At 40.2% G+C, this 22,200-nt stretch overlaps 1 protein-coding gene across 1 annotated transcript; it reads left to right on the top strand.

Moving 5' to 3' along the window:
* The first annotated feature begins 20,563 nt into the window (after positions 1-20,563).
* LOC145998304 (uncharacterized) lies at positions 20,564-21,349 on the top strand. The gene has a single exon (XM_083134708.1). It carries the CDS (start codon positions 20,564-20,566, stop codon positions 21,347-21,349), a length of 786 nt encoding a protein of 261 aa, XP_082990834.1.
* Positions 21,350-22,200: the final 851 nt, after the last annotated feature.

Here is a 22,200-nt window from a genome sequence, read left to right as displayed (position 1 = left end):
TCCCGAAATGAAATCTCAAATAGCGCCCCCCCCCCGCGAAAGCAAACAAACTTAACACGAAAAATGATACTAAGAAGTAGAAGATATGACATAAAAATAAGGTCAGGAACAAATACAGAAAAATAAACAGACGTCGAAAAGGTTTTCTCGAGCAATCAGCCAGGTGATTTCCGGAAAGGCTTCCTTGCATCTCTGTAAAAACGCCAATGTTGACAAAAGCGTGGTTTTCTTGGTGCGTAGATCTTCATATCTGAGGATCCGTTGTAACATTTCCTCCCCGTAGAGGCGACTGAAATAATTTTTGAATCTTTCCTGGCGGCGAATATTGAAAAGGTTTTCTCGGGCAATCAGCCAGGTTTATTGCCAGAGAAAACCTTTTCAATATTCGCCTCCAGGAAAGCTTCAAGAATTATAAACAGACGTCGTCTTGAAATTTTGTTAGGGAGTGTACACTCGGGCTCCCTAGAACGTAAACAAATTTGATCAATGCTTCCATGGTCTTATTATCACTTAGCATCGAACTCTCTCTTTTGTGACGCAGTTTCTGCCGAAATCTCTCCGTGAGAATAAACCATGGGGTCTTATTTGCGCAGCATTTGGTTGTCCGACTTCACAAGAAAAAAAGAAAAGATAAAGCACAAAAAAATAGCCCACGATGCGAGGGGAAAAAGTCACGTTTTAGGCAAAGGGGACATGACATCAAGTAGACGGAATGTCCAATGACGTCAAACAGAAAAAAAAAAACGGAAGAAAGGGACTGGTAAACAGATGCTTGTCGCCCAAACAAAATTATGGACCGACTGGTGCGAAATTTCTCGAACAGGTGTTTCTTTGGGGGGAATTTTGGACTCAATTGACCCACGATTAATGCAAAAGCCCACCACACAGAACTTGTATATGATCTTAAGGCCGTACTAAAGCCGATTGTGCGGTAACTTTACGATAACAGATGACAGCACTGTTTGCAATGGCAACCGAGGGCCATGTTGCCAGATGTTGTTGCGTAATCAAGGTAGATACATACAGGTTGGTCGATTAGGGTACTCGTTGATGGGATATGATGTCACGTTGGTTAGCAGATTGTCTTAAAAAGTAAATAGATGTGAAGCAACGTAATTTATTATCATGATATTTTAGTTGTATGTACTTGTTAGAAAATGAACAAATTTATCAGCAATGGAAGATAGTAATTGTCGATATTCTGTGGTAGCTTGATTTGAGTTTCACTCTTTCAAGCACTTGCATTGATCATATCAATCATATCGTTAGAAAATACGGAATAAAATCTTGGCAACAGTGTATGCTCAACTACACCACAGAGTGTATTGCGACGAAACGCCACTTCCAAAATAATTAATATAACCACTACTTCACTTTCTGAAGGTACTAAATGTTTTCACATTTTTACATAGTATTTCAGATGTTTGCGTCTACACTCTGAATTCATAGTTTCACAATAAAATCTTCCTTACTAGTCATAAAAGGAAAAAAAATACCCCGGTATTGACGTAACTACCACTTTAGCACCATCTGCATGCAGGAGTTTGAACATGACGGAGACCTTATATTTTCTGTTATACAACCTTTGTCAGAAACGTTCCAGGACTGAGCTCGTAAAAAATAATTTATTCAATTTAGGAACTAATGGTCCTAGGTTTTGTCAAAATACTCCCCTCGGCTATCTATACACAGCTACCAACATTTCTGGAGGTCATGGAAGCAAGCAGGGAAAGCTTCATCTAGGATGCTTCTCAGCACATCTGTCACAAACCCGTTTGAATTGATACCAATATCTTCATGACGCTTCAATTTCAGCGGTGTTTGCACACGAGGAGACAAAAAATAATCACACGGTAACTGGTCGGGTAAATATGGTGGATGTGGTAGAGCAGAGATACGATGCTTGTCCAGATATTCTTGGACTATAAAGCGGTATGTGGCCTTGCATTGTCGTGTAATAAGAACCACTGCCCAGATGCCCACAAATCAGGACGGCGCCGCAGAATTGCTTGACGCAAATGTTTCAGGACGTCAATATAAAGGTTTTTGTTTATCGTTTGTCCTTCAGGCAGATATTCATGGTGCACCAAACCTTTAGCATAAAAAAATGGGATCAACATTCTCTTTGGATCATCTTGCACTGAATCTCTACCCTTCCGAAACCTTTTGTGTCATTCAAAGATACGGCATCTCGATAATGCCTTGTCATCAAATGCTTGATGTATAATATTCCATGTTTCACTAGGGGTTTCCCAGCTTAACACAAAACTTAATGTTAACTCTCTGCTCGGAATGCACAACCATCACGACACTTGTGTAACTTCCAACTAAATGCGCCAACAAGCCAAACAGTGGGCTGCTAAGAACAGCCCTGCAACCTATTGTGTTTACATGGAAACACTTCCAAGGCCATTTCTTTTCAGAACACATATCAGGTGACTGAATAACACCCATTTCTTGTGTTTGAATATCACAGGTAAAGAATAAAAAATCAGTCCTCGAACTTTTCTGACAAGGTTGTATACTTAAATATCTTTAATCGTAACAAAATTATAAGGATTCCAGGTTGTAGTGAATAACAAAATCTTTCATATCGGAAAATTTCTTCATTACCGAATCTATATTAGTGATACGGTTGTCTGGGAATTTAGGCCTATTCCTTAACATGGCTTTAGAACCCCTCCGGGAGGTACAAGGATGTGCAACCTATGGGGCGCAAGGAATATTGTGAGGGGTGCGATAGTTCAAATTCAAAATTTTCAGCCTACGTCTGGTCTCCCACCTAACACAGTTTATACACGTATCCTGAAAATTTTTTGATCTGGTTTACCGCAACAATTCTTATTTATTATATGTATATTTATTGTACACCCTATATACAGATGAATTAGATCAATAAATACAGTGCGACTGACGGTCGAGTTGTCCTCGTAAATGCGGCCAGTGTGCCGGGCAGTGGGAGCGCGTCTGCCAGCATTTAGACCCACAGCTTTACGCTGACAGGCACTGCACGCGTCAGTGCTTCAGTATCCATATAGCTGGTGTCCAGTTTGCAAGTATTTGTAAAGTGTGTAACGTGTAGCAGTGTTCACGTTACAAGGATGTATATAAACTTAATATTTTCCTTTGTTTGGTATTTATAATTTTTGGGTGTTAATGGTTAATTACCAAGAAAAGTGGAACCCACCTCGTATATAGAGTATACATCCAGATGTTAAATATAAGTTCAAAGAGTCTGTTTCTTCCTGCCAGCAAGCTGAGCTGGAATTTCTTTATCGGTGACAACAATGCGAGAAAACAATCGCTATTGTGTAGAAGCCAGGCAGACTCAACTTTATGTAAACGTTGAAACCGGGAAAAAGACGAAAGATTAGGCTGTCTTTCCCACGCTATATCTGTCGTGTCCCTTGGCGGACAATAATTTAACTAATATCATATTAATCCCTGATTCTTTTACTTCAAGACGGTGTAATCAGAATTTAGTTACGTTAAGGTAAACGAAAGTTATGCCCGCGCAAGACAAAACCTGTATTTAAAAGAACATTTTGCTTAACATTTTAACGTTGTAAACTTTCTTTCTTTTCTTTGTTGTCTTTTCGCGTGGCCGTTGCAGGGAGAGAGGGGAGTTGGAAGAAGCCATACTCCCTAGTCAAATTAAATGCTGAGTGTAACAACTAAAATTATATTGTATATTTAATATTCACAAAAGGAAAAAAAAATAATTTCTGTATGTAGTTAATTATGTTCCTCTTTGATGTTTTGATAATAAGTATTTTATTGTAATGTAAAATTGAGGTTAAGATAAAAGTTGGTAAATCCTTCACGGCACCGAGAAATCGTATATAAGCAACAAAGCTCGGTGGGCCGTGGCCTTTGTATTCGAACTCCAGATAAATACGGAACTCGTATTACCGTCTTTTCTTTTCACACCCGTATTTCTGCGCTTACTTCCACGTCGCTACTAGGAATTAGTTTATTCTGGATTATCGTTAGGACAATTACCTAGCTCTTCTGGTCAGAAGGCTTATGTTCTCTCGGTTATATTCTCCTGGTCAGGAGATATAATTGAGAGGATTGTGATTGTCGTAGGATACACCAGAATTCGGGATCGGTCGATAGACTGTTAGTAGTCAACGTTTGTGTCCCTGGTCAGGGAACACCTTTTCTTATTCTGTGGTCACGGATTAATTTTCAGTTCTCTGGTCAGAGGCTGAAAAGAGAAAAGGAAGTTGGGTACTTAACTGAATATCGACAGAACCTAGTGGGAAAAAGGTTTGTCGATTGCTTATAGAATCTTGGTCAAGATCTATAAGTACATTGAGAACCTTTGACCTAGAATTACGAGGGACCTTACATCGAGGATTGAAGAAGCCGGAATAACCCGAACCTTGAGCCGAGGAGACCCAAGCCCCGAAGCGATACTGAGTGTGAAGCCGAGGCTCAATAGACCCATCGAACCAAGTACGATCCAGGGCGGATCCTTACAAGTGGCGCTGCAACGTTGGGGCTCGAAGTATATATCCGGTGGTTGTTCAGAAATTACGAAACATCGAGATGGCAACAAGAAAGTCTAAACGCAATTCATTGCCGACGATTGTAGAGGAACATGGGATTTTGCACTTTGATTGTTGCTCCGATCAAGATGAAGTTAAATGGGCATTTAGGTGCATTTCCTGTAGGCAGTGGAGGCATTTCGTTTGCGAATTTGAGGCTGAAACCGTGGAAGGGCTAAATTTAGATGCCATCCGGTGTAAAGGTTGCCAGGGCGATGACGATGAGAATAAGGAACCTGCTATTGAACTTCCTCCGTGGTTGACAGTTTGGTCCGAAATGGAAGAAAAGAAAAGAAAGAAAGAGAAAGCAGAAGAAGAAAGGAAACGTCAAATAGAAAAGGCTGCAGAGGTAAAAGCTCGGAAGGCGGAAGAGAAAGCTAAAAAAATCGCTGAAGAGAACAGGTGGCAACAGTTCTGGAGTATGTTAAGAGAAGAGAAAGCCGAAGAAGAAAGAAAACGACAAGAAGAGAAAGCAGAAGAAGAAAGAAAACGACAAGAAGAGAAAGCCGAAGAAGAAAGAAAGCGACAAGAAGAAAAAGCAGAAGAAGAAAGAAAACGACAAGAAGAGAAAGCCGAAGAAGAAAGAAAACGACAAGAAGAGAAGACAGAAGAAGAAAGAAAACGACAAGAAGAGAAAGCCGAAGAAGAAAGAAAGCGACAAGAAGAGAAAGCAGAAGAAGAAAGAAAACGACAAGAAGAGAAAGCAGAAGAAGAAAGAAAGCGACAAGAAGAAAAAGCAGAAGAAGAAAGAAAACGACAAGAAGAGAAAGCGACAAGAAGAAAAAGCAGAAGAAGAAAGACAGCGACATGCTGATAGATCGGAAAATGAAGAACGGTGGAAACAGCTGCATGAAACTCTAAGCAGGGAACAGTCCCAAAATAATGAGAAATGGGAAGTACTGCACACAACGCTTACAGTTGAGCGAGAGCGTGAAATGGAAGGAATTACTCGTTCCATGGACACTCTGGGAGTGAGTGTAACCGAGATTAAGGAACAGATGACTGCTTATCTAGGGAAAAATGAGGAAGTGAGTTCTAAGGTTGCTGAGTGCTTCGAGAGGTTAGAGAATTTTGCTGAAGAACTACGTCAAGGAGAAAGTAAGGCTTCCTCTTTTTGTGAAGAGATAAATACTAGTATTTCCAGCTTCCGAGAAGAAGTTACCCACAATATAACCAGCGTTCGTGAAGATGTGGACAACATTGCAAAGAATAACACTTGTGTAGCCACCGAGTTACGTCAGCTGAAATTAAACGTGGAACAAAACATAAGCTCCCTGAGAGACAGGCTTCAAGGACTTCACGTAGATTCATTTCAACAGGAAACCTCTGTTAAGTCACCTTATCGCTTTGATAACCATCAGTCAGCTGGAGAGACGTCAGATTACGTTGAGTGTGAGGGTGCACGTGGACCTCCGAATAAGAGAAAGATCTCAAGGAAGAATAATGATAGGCCCACAGTGGAAGATCAAATTGTTCGAGGTATGGAAGAAAGAATTAATCACAGTAAAGTTGTGACCTCCATTGGAAACTCTGATGCTGGAAGGTTTGGAAAAACCTCGAAGACAGAAAAAAATCGGAAGAGACCTTCTTGTGATTCATCTTCGGAGGACGAAAGACCACCGGGAAGGATTCGTCGAAAGAGGCGGAAACCTGGAAGGAATTCAACTCCATCTTCAGATTCGGAATTAGATAAAAAAATCGGAGGACGATATGTCAAATTACCTCGAATATCTGACTTAAATCAACTCCCTAAGTTCAGTGGTAACATTGAAGCTCAAAGTGCACAGAAGTACTTGAAGGAACTAAATGTTAACTTTGAGCTTATGCAAGTTCCAGAGAAATATCGTCTCCAGTTACTATCCAGATTGTTTACCGGACAAGCCGAGCATTGGTTCCAGGCCCATTACGAAGAGTTTAGGGACTACAATGGATTTTGTAAAAAGTTCACTGCTACACGTTACAAGTGTTAAGGTGTTAACAAGTGTTTTAGATTGTTTTGTTTTAGCTACATATTACTGGTGCTTTCCTCCAGTCTAATAATGCCACGCTATCCGTAAAATTGAAAACAACAAAGTTTTATGTACGACTCTTTTGTTTATCGCCTATTTCGTTCGTTTTCCCCGAAAAACCTGAGCCCTCCTGTCCTATACTGACTGATTCTGTGCGCCAGACATGAACTGTGCCATCCTGTGCGCCAGACCTGCTTATTATTTTATACATCTTTAGTTTCCTATGTGTCGTTTTCTCATGTACACTGTCGATCTTTTATCGTCCTCCTGGACAGAAAAGGACATGTACGATCTGTTTTACAATGTAAGTTGTTTACTCATGTTATATTGATTAGTTTGTGAATTACACACTTTTACTTACAACTTCTATCGAGTTCTATTCTTATCTCCACGCTCTGTGATACTGAAGAACCCGCACTCGACACCTCCTATAATATTTCTCTGCCATTTTGATCACACTGTATGTCTTTATCTTTCCTTTGTCACCAACAATGGGACCTTTGTGTAGTGTTAAGGTGCTAACAAGTGTTTTAGATTGATTTGATTTAGTTTACGTATTACTGGTGCTTTTCTGCAGTCTAATATTGCCACGCTTTCCGTACAATTTTAAACAAAGCATTTTTATGTACAACTCCTTATTACGAATTATTGTAGGGAAGTTAAAATGCGTTTTGCAGCAGAATTCCTGTTCCACACAGGGTCAGCGTTCCAAAACTTGTGAACAAGTTCTGTTCTTGACAAGAAGCGAAGGGTGAAACGACGTGTGCTTACTGAAGAGAAACTAGACGACGTTGGAGCACGATTGGTCGATACTCCTCAAAAATACCGCCAGCGAATTGCACAAGAAACAGACATTTCCAAGACGTCTGCGTGGCGAGCTACCAAGCTTTTCAACCTGAAGCCATACATTAGAACAAGTGAAAGAAAATATCAGGAGAGAAATTGAAGCAATTTCGGAACAAGAACTGATACGTGTTAGTGAAAATTTCATAAGAAGATGCCGTAAATGTGTAGGAGGACATCATTTCCAGCACCTCTTGTAACAAGGCAAGTGCTCATTTTAATTGTAACTGTCAATGTAATTGTACGAGCTTATTTCATTATATAACTTACGCGGATGTTGCATCCAGTTTGCCAGCAGACGCGCTCTCACTTCCCGGCGCGCTAGCCGCCGCTCCACGGACGAACCATGAAACGCACTGTATAATATTTCCGAACAAAGGCAATGTTTATGATAAATGTGTCTAAATTGGCTCAAATTACACAGGAGAAACAATGGATAGAAACAATCAAAAGAATGCTACGCAGTAACAGCTATTTTTAAAAGTTTTCGTGAAGTTTCCTTAACGGCTACGGAATATGGCGTCAATACAACTAGGACAAACTATAAGTACAAATACTTTATACTATGGAATCAATTTTCCAAGCGTCAGTAAAAATACAAGGTTAGGGAACGAAAATAGTATTTACAATATCAAGCTTGTAATCTTGTACTCCACACTTCTCATAATCTGCTAAAGATCTTTGATCATGTATTGACTCCTCTATAGAGCTCTTTGGTATATATCAGCATTTTTCCTTTCTACTGTAGCATGCACTCATTTGTAGTTATATTTCGTCGAATCCTACCTAGTTGCCAAGCAAAGATATTGACATCGTACACATACCATCATGAGGCAGTTTTGAAACACCAAGTTAGCAACAACAGTTTTCAAAATACGTCGCTAGAGGCTTCTCTCTTGGTTCCCTATTTAAAGTTGTGCAGATTAAGTGAACACGTAAGTGACAGAGTTCTTTAAATTTTCTGCACTGATAATCGAATTTACTAATTTGTACTCTCTTCGGGGCGGTAATCTCCGAAACAAGCGAACGAAAACAAGTCTCTGCGGAATTAGTGACTCGAGACGGCTCGACCAATTAGCGCGTGAGAGGGGAAAAAGAGAGCAACTCGACAGCAGCTACCAGCCGTTTTCATCATCGCTCACTGCTTTGCTCCGCCTACTCGCTTTCTCCCCTTCTCTACCGTTATGCGCGGCCTGTCTCCACACATTTCAGAGACAAAGTGTAATGTTGTGGGAATGGTGGCACATATTGTCATTCGATGACCAATCATACAGGTATTTAAAAATCAGATTTTCTTCAAATTTGCTACATTCATTCTTCATGCGGTCCGTACTAAAATTCAACTTTTAAATATTCTTAGAATTTAGGAGGTATAGGGGTGTACAGTTTGCCGAAACACACGACAAAAAATTGGAATCAAGCATTCATTACTTCAAAACCTCATTTCTGCTTACTCAGGGGTTAGAATTTCTTGGTTTGATTTGATTGATTTCTTGTTTTAAGTCCACTTATGCACAGAAAGGCTAATCAGGACTGGACATACAGTTTAAAGTGAGATCCGAAACACTGTGCCATGTGCCTCCATCGGGTATCGAACCCGGTACCCCTTCAGTACAAGGCGACGCCGCAATTTGTTTAAGTTCTGCATTTGTAAATAAGCAAACTTTGTTGGAAACCTAAAATTGTATGACATTTTGAGTCCTAAAAATTATCTCGAGCTAAAAACAAAATTTTCAAAATGTAGGTGTGGATTTCAAACTAGTCTTTCACCATAAGCCCCACATTGAAACTGCTACAGTGACAGGTTAATACATGTATATTAACAAGACCAAAATCCATCCATAACGGAGAAATGTGGAGAAACAAATTTACATTCTCCTACCGCCCCCCCCCCTCCTCCACTGTGGCAAGTAAGAACCGGAACACTGAGCTCCTAAAGTGGCACCAAATTTTCGGACGTAAAAAGTAAATGGTTAAAAAAAGTGCATGATGTAAAATAATAATAAATAACTACAGTGCAATAATATTATGGGAAAGTTATGATAGCCTACGGAGAGATGATGTTTGCCATTGCAATTTCAATAAGGAAAATGCAGGATTGTCCATTTGGGTATGGATAAAATAAAACATTAATAGAAACGTAAATGTGATAGTTGGTGTTTTCGTGTGTGAAACGTGGGTTTTTTGCTGTAGTGTGTTGGCAACAATGAAGTTTGAAGTGGCGTGATTTTCTTGAGCAACATTTGAATCGTCGTTGGTGTGGCCGTGGGGGACCAATTGCTTGGCCTCCAAACTCCCCAGATTTAACCCCTCCAGACTTTTTTGTCTGGGGTTTCGTTAAAGGCACTGTCTATTCACAGAAACCCACAGACATTGATGATTTGAAACTGAAAATCTCACAGGCTTTCGACAGAATCACCCCAGAGATGTTACACCAGACGTGGAATGAATTGAATCACCGTTATGAGTTGTGCAGAGTTCGCAATGAAGGCCATGTAGAAAACTGAAAACTGTACCAAACTGTTAGTAGTGTATAAAAATAAAAACTCCCACCTTTCAGCCTTTTGTATACAATATTTCAGGTAATTACATTTGACCAAAAAAAAATTCACATCCATTTGATTTCATACATACCCAAACGGATCAGCCGGTATATAGTAGTTTTCTGTCTTGTCATGCACAGTTAGAAGATATCCTTACAATATTTTACCGTTAAAATTTAACAGTCTGAATGATAACTTGCAAAAAACGGGAAGCAATCTTTTTCATCCTTGTGAGGACATGCGCATCATTTCGCCACCTCTCTCTGCTGTGGCTGAGAATTAAACATGACGTTGACACGTTCTGGTCAATTGAATTACTTCACGCGTCGTATTATTATACTATTAATATTAACTTAATAATACTCAGCGGTGAACGATGAGACTCGGTGAAGTACACAGACTCCTCTCAGGTACAGGGATAGTGTTAGGCAAAGACAATATTCACAGCACAGAGAAATAAAACCACATTACTGCCGTATGTATAAACTGAAAAGTTTTATTCTTTATTTATTGCAATTATAATGTAACTATACTTGAGACGAAGGCGAGGATTTCGCTTTGTCGATGAATTGACTCAATTAAAACGCATAAAACTCAATGCGTGGCTATCGGCAAGCCTATGATCACATAGACCTAGCTTGCGCCCCGAACTACCACACCAAGAGATATGCAATGATAACTGAGCCAATATTTGCTCTTTAGCCTTTTATTTCCAAATTAATCTTTAGGCTAACTTTATTATTTGACGTAGAATGGTTGCAGTATTGTGCATATCATCAATGCATGGCTATCGGCGTACCTATGTATCACATAGGCCTAGCTTGCGCCCCGAACTACCATACCAAGATGTATGCACAACACCGAGGAGTTCTTTTTAAGTTTAAAAGCTTCGTCGATCCTTGGCGAAAAAGTGTGATGATTCTTACGCGATATCCTCGCTTTTATACTATTTTCGAGAACACAGATTAAAGTACAGATGAATCATTCACTATCTACAAAAAGATTCTACCAACAAAACTGACATCTATGCATGTTTAGAAATACAAAGTCGTATAGTGCACTCTGTCAAACAAAGATACATTAAATCACCCATAATGTAGCATAAAATACAATAAACATTAAACAAAAGATATACATTACAAACAAGGTGCAATATTACATAGAATAACAAGGAAATTACGCTCTCTTTCACAAAATAAATATATTAGTGACATATTTTCTACTGGTAACTTCACATAAAAATATGAATCATATCATCTGCCCCTTCCTTTCGGAAACTAAGTTTCAGGAAGGAAGTTATCTACCTGGAGGAAACTTAGTTTTAAAGTACAAACTCTTTCCTTTTATCCTCCGAAAAACGCACCAGTTTTAGGTTATCCAAGTTAACCTTACCATATAATTCTTTAGTCCTTGGAATTAGCAATGTCACGACATTATTTTCCACTTTGTCCACTAGATAAGGTCCTATCCACAACATAAATAACTTTTGAATGGTCCTATCTAATGAGGAGCTTAAGGAATGGTTTTTAACCATCACGAAGTCTCCAACTGTCACTGTCTTGGCGTTTCCCTTCTGTTTTAAATCCTTCGACAGCTTCTTCTTCTCCCTGACTTGGGCTAAGAATAATTTGGACTTCCAATCCGGTTGGGCTTCTTCCCGTTCGGGCCAATTGAAATGGGTTAGGATCTCACTGGGTATGGGATGGTTGAAGAATAGTTCAGCAGGTGAATATCCAGTAGTGTCAGAAATGGAATAATTAATTAACCAAACAACTTTTGATATGTATCGAGACCAAGTCTGATGTTTTCGATAACAAAATAAACGAAGTAATCTGACTATCTCTTGATTTGCTCGTTCTACCATGTTCCCCTTTGGATTGTAAGCTGTTGTGCAAACGTTATGGATACCAAGGCTTTTGGTAAATTCTTTCCACTGCTTAGAGGTAAACTGAGATCTTCTGTCGCTCAGGGTAAACGTAACGTTTGGATAGTGAGCAAAATATCCTCTCTGAAGCGTGTTTATAATTTCTGTGGTGCTGGCAGTCCGTAAAGCATATGCGGAGACAAAACGTGTACCCACATCAATAAGGCTCAAGATGTACTGGTATCCATTAGACCGAGGAAGCTTCCCAATCAAGTCCAGAGAAAGCATCTCATGAGGTTGCTTGGGACTGATATGAAGGGTCTCTTTGAGTATCCCCAATTTGTCTGGTTTACTCTGGGCACAAATTTCACAATCTCGGATGTACTGTATCACGTCATCCTTCATGCCTTTCCAGAAGTATCGTACTGCAAGTAGCTTCAATGTCTTGGATACTCCAAAATGTCCAGCTTCATCATGAATTACTTTCAAGAGAGGTTGCTTCATTACCACCGGAACACACAATTTCCAAAGGGACTGATTGTCTGATCCTCTCTTAAATAAAATTCCTTCTTGAATGCGATAGGAACGATGCAATCTGAGGTTAGGTTCCTGAGAATTTAGAGATTGGAGTACATTTTTGCAGAATTCATCTTCAGATTGTGCCTCTCTCCACTTGTCGACGTCATCTATTTCTCCTCTTTCGGCCCACAGGTAGTTTATTCTGAATGTCTGATGGTTATTTTCAGGATGAATCTGGGGTATATCATTAGCAGGATACCGAGATAAAATATCTGCCAGATCGTTTTGGCGACCAGAGACGTATACTATTTTATACTGGTACTGTTGGAGTTTTAAAGACCAGCGAGTCAAACGACTATTCCAGTTACGGGCGTCTTGTAACCATACCAACCCTTTATGATCACTGTAGATAGTGAAGGGCCTACCTTTCAAATAAACAGCATACTTCTCAACTCCAAAGATTATGGCCAAACATTCTAACTCATGGATGGAGTAATGGCGTTCGTTCTCCTTCAGTTTTCGGCTTGCATACTGAATGACCTTTCTCTCTTCACCATCCATTTGGAAAAGAATACTACTCAATCCTTTCCCAGAAGCATCGCATTGGATACAGAATTCCTGTTCAAAATCAGGCTGTGCTAATTCAGCATCTCTTACAAGTTCATTCTTCAGTAGCTGGAAACTTTGTTCTTCCTCGTCTCCCCAAATCCAACGTTGATTTTTACCTAACAGCTTGGTGAGCGGTTCAGATTTAGCTGCAAAATTTTCAATGAACTTCCGCCTCCAGTTGGCGAGGCCAAGAAATTTCCGAACATCCTTTCTAGTTTTAGGTTTAGGAAATAACTTAACGGCTGAATTTTTGTCTGGTTGGATTTTGATCGCATCTCCAGAAACAACGTGACCCAAGTAGGTGATTTCCTTTTTTACAAATTCACACTTTCGCAGCTTTACAGTCATCCCTACTTCTTGGAGTCGCTGCAACACTTCGTCCAGATGTTCGAGATGCTTGGAGAGTTCTTTGTCGAAAATCAGCAAGTCATCCATATATTGAGCTAGATACTCTTCGGTTTCAGGACCAAATACAGCATGCATGGCAGCTATGAAAATTGACACAGCACTAGAGATACCAAAAGGCATTCGAGCAAACATCCACTGACGTCCTTTATAGGAGAAGGCAGTACATGGTTGGCAGTCAGCTTTTACAGGGATCTGTAAATATCCAGAAGCCAAATCCAGATTTGTAAAATAACGAGCACCTTTAAATTTTTGTAAGGCATCCGAAATGGGCTCAACTGAATTTCGTGGAACACGTACGATTTTATTCAAATTTCTGAAGTCAATGCATGGGCGTACTGTACCGTCAGGCTTCTCGACTACAATTAAAGGGTTCAAGTAAGGGGAATTACAAGGCATTATAACACCCCATTGTCTCCACTTTTCTAATTCTTCCTCCAGGAGTTTCCTTTTTGCTATAGGTATGGGATATGGAGATCGATACACAGGTTCTGTGGTGGTGAGTTCAATCTCACACTGGAAGTTTTTAATAGTACCTGGTCTCTCGGAAAATACATCTCTATGCTTCAATAAGACTTCTTTCAATTGGCTTCTACCCCTTTCGCATAAAATCTCATTCGCATTGACCTTCTGAAGAATGTCGTCAGGACTAGCCGTCCACTGATCGACATGGGAATCTTCACGGACTTTTCTTACATATGTCCCTGTCGAAGATCCATTATTCACGAGGTCCTGCTCTACCGGAACTCCGTCTACGGTGAGGGATAACTTCTCGCGCTGTAGGTCAATTTCTGCTTCATATTTCCTGAGGAATGGGTAGCCCAAAATAAAGTCAGCTTCGAGACCTTTCAAGACAAACATGTCCTCCAATAAATTCCTTCCAGCAATCTCCAGATATACTTGTCTACATCCCACAACTCTAGTTTTGTTTCTCCCAGTGAAATCAGTCAGCCTAACATCTGGACATGTTTGTAACTGCAATGACGGCAGCTTCTCTTTAATCTTCTTCCAAATGGCGTAGCTCATGAGATTACATTCGCTGCCAGTGTCCAGAACACAAATAGAATCGACGCCTGTTACAGTTGCCTTAATTAACGGAGCCCTGGGTAAATTTTCCATTCTAACTGCCTGTTGTAGTGCTCTATCTAAACTTTGTTCTCCTTCATTGAGAGTCAGCACAACAAAAATATGATTATCTTCACTATTTATATCGCTGTCATCGGTTCCCAGAGAAGTCCAAGATTTTAGCCCAACCGTGATCGGGAACGAAGAATTCACGTTGGGCGACTGGCTAAATCCGACTGCATACCACTCGGATTAGCACTAGTCGATGGTGCCCAACAAAAGTCTCTTGTTATGTCGACGCTTTGACGTTGCTCGTTCGTCAAACGTGAAGCAGAAGGTTCAAACGGAGGCGCCGTCGCTCTGAAATTACTGGGTTCAGAGGCGTTACGTGAAGAGTCACGGGAATGGTCTTCTGGATCAGATCTGGAACGACGCGGCCCACGTGCGTAGTTGTTCCTGCCATCCCTTCTAGGAGGAATACGTCGTCTGTTGTAGTTGGAATATCCATTCCTCTGGATCTGCATAACTTGTCTGACTCCGGGTTGTTGGTTTCCAATTCTATTTTGTCTGGGAGCATTTCCCTGGCCTGCACCTTCCCTATTCCACACAGGCTTCCAACTGTCCTGCTCTTCAAGCATCTCGAATCTTTTCAAAAAATCAGCAAGCTGTCGTACAGTTCGAGGAGAATTAGCCAAACTCAGGCTGCGGGCTCTATATGGAAGCTGAGAGATAATTAAGTTCACTATCTCCGGTTCTACATAACGGGCAGACAGATTGCGGTAGGCTGAGTAAATGGACCATGCGTATTCTTCCATACTCATACCAAACTGCTTTGAATATCGACGAGATCTCACTGCCATCAGCTGCCTCTCTTTGGCCTCTTCAGAAGCATATTGCTTGCGAAAACGGCGGCAGAAATCGGAATAGGACCTGAACTCCAACTGATTTGCTCGAAACCAATGCTCAGCCTGGCCTTTGAATAACCGAGGAATAATTTCCAATCGATATTCGTATGGAACTTGCATTAAATCAAAGTTGATATTGAGTTCTTTTAAATATTGTTCGGCATTCTGGGCTTCCAGGTCTCCCTTGAACTTGGACAAGGAATTAAGGTCTGCCATCCTTGGGGTTCCTGTCGTCGTTGATCGCTGAGTTAGCGGTGGTGACTCATCTGACCCGCTTCTCACATTTCCATGCCTTCGTGTTCGCTTCCTGTTATTCGCTTGATACTGAGAGTCAGAGCTGGTGCTGGAAGAGGAGGAACTGCAATCTTTCTTCCTTTCTAGGAGTTTCCTTTTTGCCCCTTCTTCATAAGGACGATGCCGTGCCCTGCGAGATTCACGCTCTCGGTAACCTCTGTCATCGCCCGAAAGACTAAAGGCAGGTGGAACAGCAGATGCCACTTCATTAGCTCTTGAATCAGCAGTAACTCGTGGGCGACAGACTTGTTTGTCTTCTCTAGTTCTCTCTCCACCGGCTCTGTCCATCGCTTCATTTATTTCAATGTTCATGGTTGGCAACGCTGCACTCTCAGCAACTGCAGACGGATGACCAGCTGTTCGAAATCCAGTTTCTGTTTCTGTTTACCGGGTGACGTGCATGGTCTCTAACTGATTCGTAAGCTGTTCCACTTGAGTCTTTATTTCCTCAACGTCCTTACTTCTCTGAGATACAACAACGGAAATCTGACCAATATTTTCTTGAACCTCAGATCGGAACCGTATTTTGTCAGTCTCGGCCTCGGTCAATATCTGTTCCATTGTCAGCTGTTTTTCAATAATCTTATTGCACTCCTCAGTGAATCTCGAATTTATATCCTCTACATCGATGCGAACACTTTCCGTGGCTTTATTAACATCAGCTGCCAAGCTATGTCGGAACTCATCAAAGTCCATCTCTCTAGCCTGTCGGATTTCTTCAGAGAATCGGGCCCTAGTTTCCTCATTCTCAGACTTTAGTTGTTGTATTTCACAGGCCATCTCGCCTATTTCAGCTCTTAATACTTTTATAGATTCATCGTGCTGCTTACCGATATCATCCTTTAGTAACGCACATTGTCTTAGGATATCTTCCTTTAATATGTCAGATTGTCTACAGATATCAGCTTTCAGTGCTTCAGACTGTTTGCAGATATCAGCTTTCAAGCTGGTAATGGAATCAGCTTGCTGTTTAATATCAGCTTGTAATGTTTCAGACTGTTTGCTAATATCATTGCTAATATCAGCCTTCAAGTTAATAATGGAATTAGCTTGATGTTTAATATCAGCCTGTAATGTTTCCATACTTTCAACTTGCTGCTTGCTAATTCCTTCAATCATGGCTTTTAAAGCTTCAAACATATTTAACGGATCAGATGAAATAGTTGTAGACAATGATTCACAATCTTTACAAACCAAATCGGTAGCTTCGAGGCTTTCAAATCGAACATCTAAGCCACAACATTCATAATGTAAAAGCTTTGTACATTTCTTGCATACAAATGTGGTTCTTTCTTTATCGATGGCCCGACAACAATCGGGAACATTAAGCTCTGAACTTGAAGTAACATTCTTATTTGCGCTACGCAAATGCTTCTTTTCCATTTCGAAACGAAATGACTCTGTGCTTTTCTATAAATATGAAAGTTCAGTGCTCTTGCACAATTAATCTCAACTTTAAACAATTGTCTTGCCCTTGTACACTACAATATCGAGCCAACACGTTGAGCTGCCACTTGACACGTTCTGGTCAATTGAATTACTTCACGCGTCGTATTATTATACTATTAATATTAACTTAATAATACTCAGCGGTGAACGATGAGACTCGGTGAAGTACACAGACTCCTCTCAGGTACAGGGATAGTGTTAGGCAAAGACAATATTCACAGCACAGAGAAATAAAACCACATTACTGCCGTATGTATAAACTGAAAAGTTTTATTCTTTATTTATTGCAATTATAATGCAACTATACTTGAGACGAAGGCGAGGATTTCGCTTTGTCGATGAATTGACTCAATTAAAACGCATAAAACTCAATGCGTGGCTATCGGCAAGCCTATGATCACATAGACCTAGCTTGCGCCCCGAACTACCACACCAAGAGATATGCAATGATAACTGAGCCAATATTTGCTCTTTAGCCTTTTATTTCCAAATTAATCTTTAGGCTAACTTTATTATTTGACGTAGAATGGTTGCAGTATTGTGCATATCATCAATGCATGGCTATCGGCGTACCTATGTATCACATAGGCCTAGCTTGCGCCCCGAACTACCATACCAAGATGTATGCACAACACCGAGGAGTTCTTTTTAAGTTTAAAAGCTTCGTCGATCCTTGGCGAAAAAGTGTGATGATTCTTACGCGATATCCTCGCTTTTATACTATTTTCGAGAACACAGATTAAAGTACAGATGAATCATTCACTATCTACAAAAAGATTCTACCAACAAAACTGACATCTATGCATGTTTAGAAATACAAAGTCGTATAGTGCACTCTGTCAAACAAAGATACATTAAATCACCCATAATGTAGCATAAAATACAATAAACATTAAACAAAAGATATACATTACAAACAAGGTGCAATATTACATAGAATAACAAGGAAATTACGCTCTCTTTCACAAAATAAATATATTAGTGACATATTTTCTACTGGTGACTTCACATAAAAATATGAATCATATCAACGTTGGTAACCGTTTGGAAAATTATACTCAGACATGCACTTATATGGGTTATACAGGGTTCATCATAATAGTGTAAACAACTTTTAAGAATTTATTTCGACTCAGCTATATGGAATACAACAATGATATTTGTTATGCATCAATCAGTAACACTTCAAGTTTCTATGAATGTCTACAAATAGCTACAAATATCTACAAATTCTCAGTTATGCGACACACATCACGTCGAAATTATAATTCTTTACACACATTTCCCAAGAACTCCTCGTCCGTTAAGCAAAGTGTTTATTATACTCTCACTTAGCTGTTGCACATTCTGTAGCATAGACTCAGTCTTTCACAAACCGTCACCCCAAATGCAGAAGTCTAGGGGTATAAAGTCTGGGGACCTGTGCAAGTCGCCATTTTCTTTCTACATCAGCGCCATAGTACCGTGCTTACAAAAGTCTTGCGCATGAACAAGACAGAACACGAGTAATCATGGTAGCTTTCATTTTTGTTGAAGTTTCTACAACATTAATGTCCTGCCTTCTACTTTTGTTATTTGTGGCCTTTTCCCCGCGTCTTGGTTTGTTTAATTTTGACATTTTCCCCTTTCGCACTCGTGCTAATAGGCAAAATGTTAACTCATTCATTCATTGTATGGTACAACAATGGGACATAGAAGAAAAATACAAGGGCTGACTTTTTAGTAGTGGCAACTATGCTATAGCGACGCCGTTCAAAGGATTCAAGCAATGTCGCTTATACCAAAGGTTAGTTACATGCTTACCCTCCCTCAGAGCAAATGAACTCACTCTTCCCACTCCATGCCCGTTTGCAGTGACAACGTGAACAAAGCAGTTGTGAGCGAGTGGTCGCGGAGTGCAGTCACGATGTTTACGAAGCAGGAGCAGAGGATCTGGTTAAAAATTGCATGTGCTAGAGGTCGCACAGAACAACAATGTCACCATGGATTGCGACTTCGACCTAATCCCTAAGATGAAGATACCACTTCGTGGGATTCGCTTCCGAACAGTTCGAGACATTCTTCTGGCAGTAGATCGCTCTCTTCACCCTATCAACAGATTAGGCAGTGCCAACGGCATCCGATGGCTTTCACATTGCTGTCAACATGTTGTACGCAACGCTGGGGACAATAGTGAAGGCCTGTAAAACTAAGAACCATGTATGTATGCTATGTATCTAGAAAATAAATAGTTGCCACTACTAAAAAATCAGCCTATGTATGTAATGATTATAAATTCCAGTCATGTGGACGTTCTCCAGTCCACAGTTTATTGTGTATGCTGTTGGTAGATAGGATTAGCAGCCACACTGTGTGTGTGTGTCTTTATACTGTACACATACTTACAGAGACCATACTGAAGCATCATTTTGCACGTTCTCATTTCTGTCATTTCAACTTTTACTGTTGGCTGCCTTCATTTCGAAACTGCTTTCAGAGTTCATGAAGAAGTAGAGGTAATAGCGACTTGTGTAGGTGAGATTTCGAGGAACTATTTTAGTAGTGTAAGAACCTTGTATAACTTGGAGGATGAGGGTATCCCAGAGCTTAGTAACGCCATAAGCAGAAATCTCCAACAACCGCACATGGCACTTCAAGTATAAATAGCATACTATGTGGAGATTTTAAAGTTTATAGCTTTATGGTTTATTCAAAGGAATGACGTTCACTAATAACTTTGAATAACTCTAGGAGTATTTATAACGCTGCGAGAAATATTCATTAATCTTTCTCATGGAAACCAGACTCTAAGTATTTGATAGTTGTATACGATAAGAAGTATACTCAAGCTAGTCTTCATATAATTCCCGAAGTTGTACGTCACTACCGAATATTCAATGTTATTATACTTTCTTTTCTCAGTATTTATGGGGAAATCTTGTTGAATTACATACGTACACACCCTATTCAGAGCAAAATTGTGGATATTTTTTACCAGGTCAACGATTGGGAGTATGGCGCGGTGGCCGATTTGCATCCAAGAGAAACCTGTATCCAAATAAAGTGAAGAATTTGCATGGCTGTCCGCTTTCCTTCACGGCCATGACGTATTATCCACGTTTCGTTAGCCACGTGGTGCAACAAGACGGGAGGATCACTTTGACCGGAATTAATGTAGAGATGCTGGCTACGTTTGCAGAGAAAATAAACTTCACCTTGAGGCTAAACAACATTTATGACACTCCAGCATACGTAGGCAAAGTACTACATAATGGTTGCATATGGAGACATGAAAGCAATACAAGATGGCAGAATTGAAGCTACAATTAAGTTAGCTTTCATTGAAGATGTAATGAAACTTAACTTTTTTGACACAATTTTCACACAAATTTTCAGGTATGAAGGGTTCATAGTTCCTGAACCAAATTTTTACCCACCTTGGATGAACTTGGTGTTCCCGTTCGACAATGTCCCTTGGTTATTTATTGCATGTTCATGCATCTTATATGCTGCCACTTTGAAATACATGGCGCACATTTTGCAAGAGCAGATACTGCATTCTGGGGAATCAAATTTAATCATTACATTGTCCATTATTTTAGGAATCTCGGTGTGCAAGAAGCCACGGGCACTTTCATCCAGGTTTGCCATTGCCGTGTGGGTGTTCTGCTCATTGGTCATCAATGCAGGTTATCATAGGGCGCTCTTCAGCTTCGTAACCCACCCCAAGAAAGAACCGACAATGGACTCACTGGAAGACCTCGTCGGTTCGTCACTGACAATTGTGGGTGTTGATTCGTCGGTATTTAACTTCTCTAGTTACGAAGATGAAATTTCCGAAGCTATACACTCCAGACTGGTTGTAACCAACCACAGCTTCGTTGACTGGAAGAGACTCGTGACAAAGAGAGATATTGCCGCCCTTGGTGTCACTACTTTCGCACATCAAGCAGCATTAAATTATAACCTCACCGATTCCTACGGAAACCCGCGTTTCCATGTCATGTCGGAACATGTCAAGTTTGCCCCTGAAGTCTTTTACATGAGAAAGGGATCACCGTTCACAGAATCTTTCGCGCGAATCGTTGATGCAACTGTGGAGTCGGGTCTCACGTACTTCTGGGAAGAGGAATCCTATCATTTCTATTTGGTAAACAGCAGACACCATTTCCTTCCCGAGAAGGATGAGGGGAAAATTGTCTTAGGGTTGCAGAACTTGATGGGTGCATTCAACTTCCTGTTTGTTGGCGTTTCCTGCAGCATTGTTGCATTTATATGTGAATTGAATATTAGCTTTATCACAAAGCTGTGAACAGTTAATTTCATCTCTTCATTGTGCACCTATTAAACCTTGAAACGCTGCAAAATAGAATTGTAATTCAATTCATTCAATCATCATATCCAGCATTACGTGTGTGACATTCACACAAGCGACTGAATTAAAATATTCATAATGGAGTGATTTCATAGAATTATGAAGTACTTTGTGTTGTTATGAAAATGTGTTACATGTGTGACGCTTTAAAACTGTAGCAAAGTTTGATTTCATTTGTATGCGAAGTATAAGGCTATGGAGTATAATGCTAAAACTTTTTGTTGGCGAAATAGCTATGCAAATCATATGCATTCAGAAACGTTTAAAACTCAATGGGATTAAAAACAATAATAATTTTCATAATGATTAATTTTTTATTTACCTGGAGTAGGATCACTTTCCAGATGTAAATGCAGTGCCTCCTCGATGGCGCAGTGGTAGCGTCGTCGCATTGCAATCAAGGGGTCCCGGGTTCGATACCCGGTGGAGGTACATAGTGGTTCGGATCCCACTTTAAACTGTAGGTCCAGTCCCGATTAGCCTTATTGTGCATAAAGTGGACTTAAACACCAAATCAACAACAACAACAACAGATGTAAATGCAACGTGATAAAGGCAAAGAAGGCAAGTGCTACCTAGATCCCTCTGCGGACGCCCTTATTTGTAGTTATTAATATAAATTTAAAATACAAAGATAACGGAATCAACAAATATTCACCATATCCATCTCATGCAGAAAAGACCAAAGGTTTTCTATTGAAAATGATATTTTAAACACTTACCTTCCTGCATCAGCTACCCCTACATCACAATTAGTGCACAATGATGGTACCGCGGCGCATACTGCA

The sequence above is a fragment of the Lepisma saccharinum genome, chromosome 14 (genome assembly GCF_977018435.1).
Source record: "Lepisma saccharinum chromosome 14, izLepSacc3.1, whole genome shotgun sequence".
In the NCBI taxonomy this organism is placed as follows: Eukaryota; Metazoa; Arthropoda; class Insecta; order Zygentoma; family Lepismatidae; genus Lepisma; species Lepisma saccharinum.
This window is presented reverse-complemented; position numbering and strand designations above follow the sequence as displayed.

Coding starts and splice junctions, on each gene's coding strand:
- LOC145998304 (XM_083134708.1), top strand. CDS start 20,564: ATGGCGCACATTTTGCAAGAGCAGATACTGCATTCTGGGGAATCAAAT.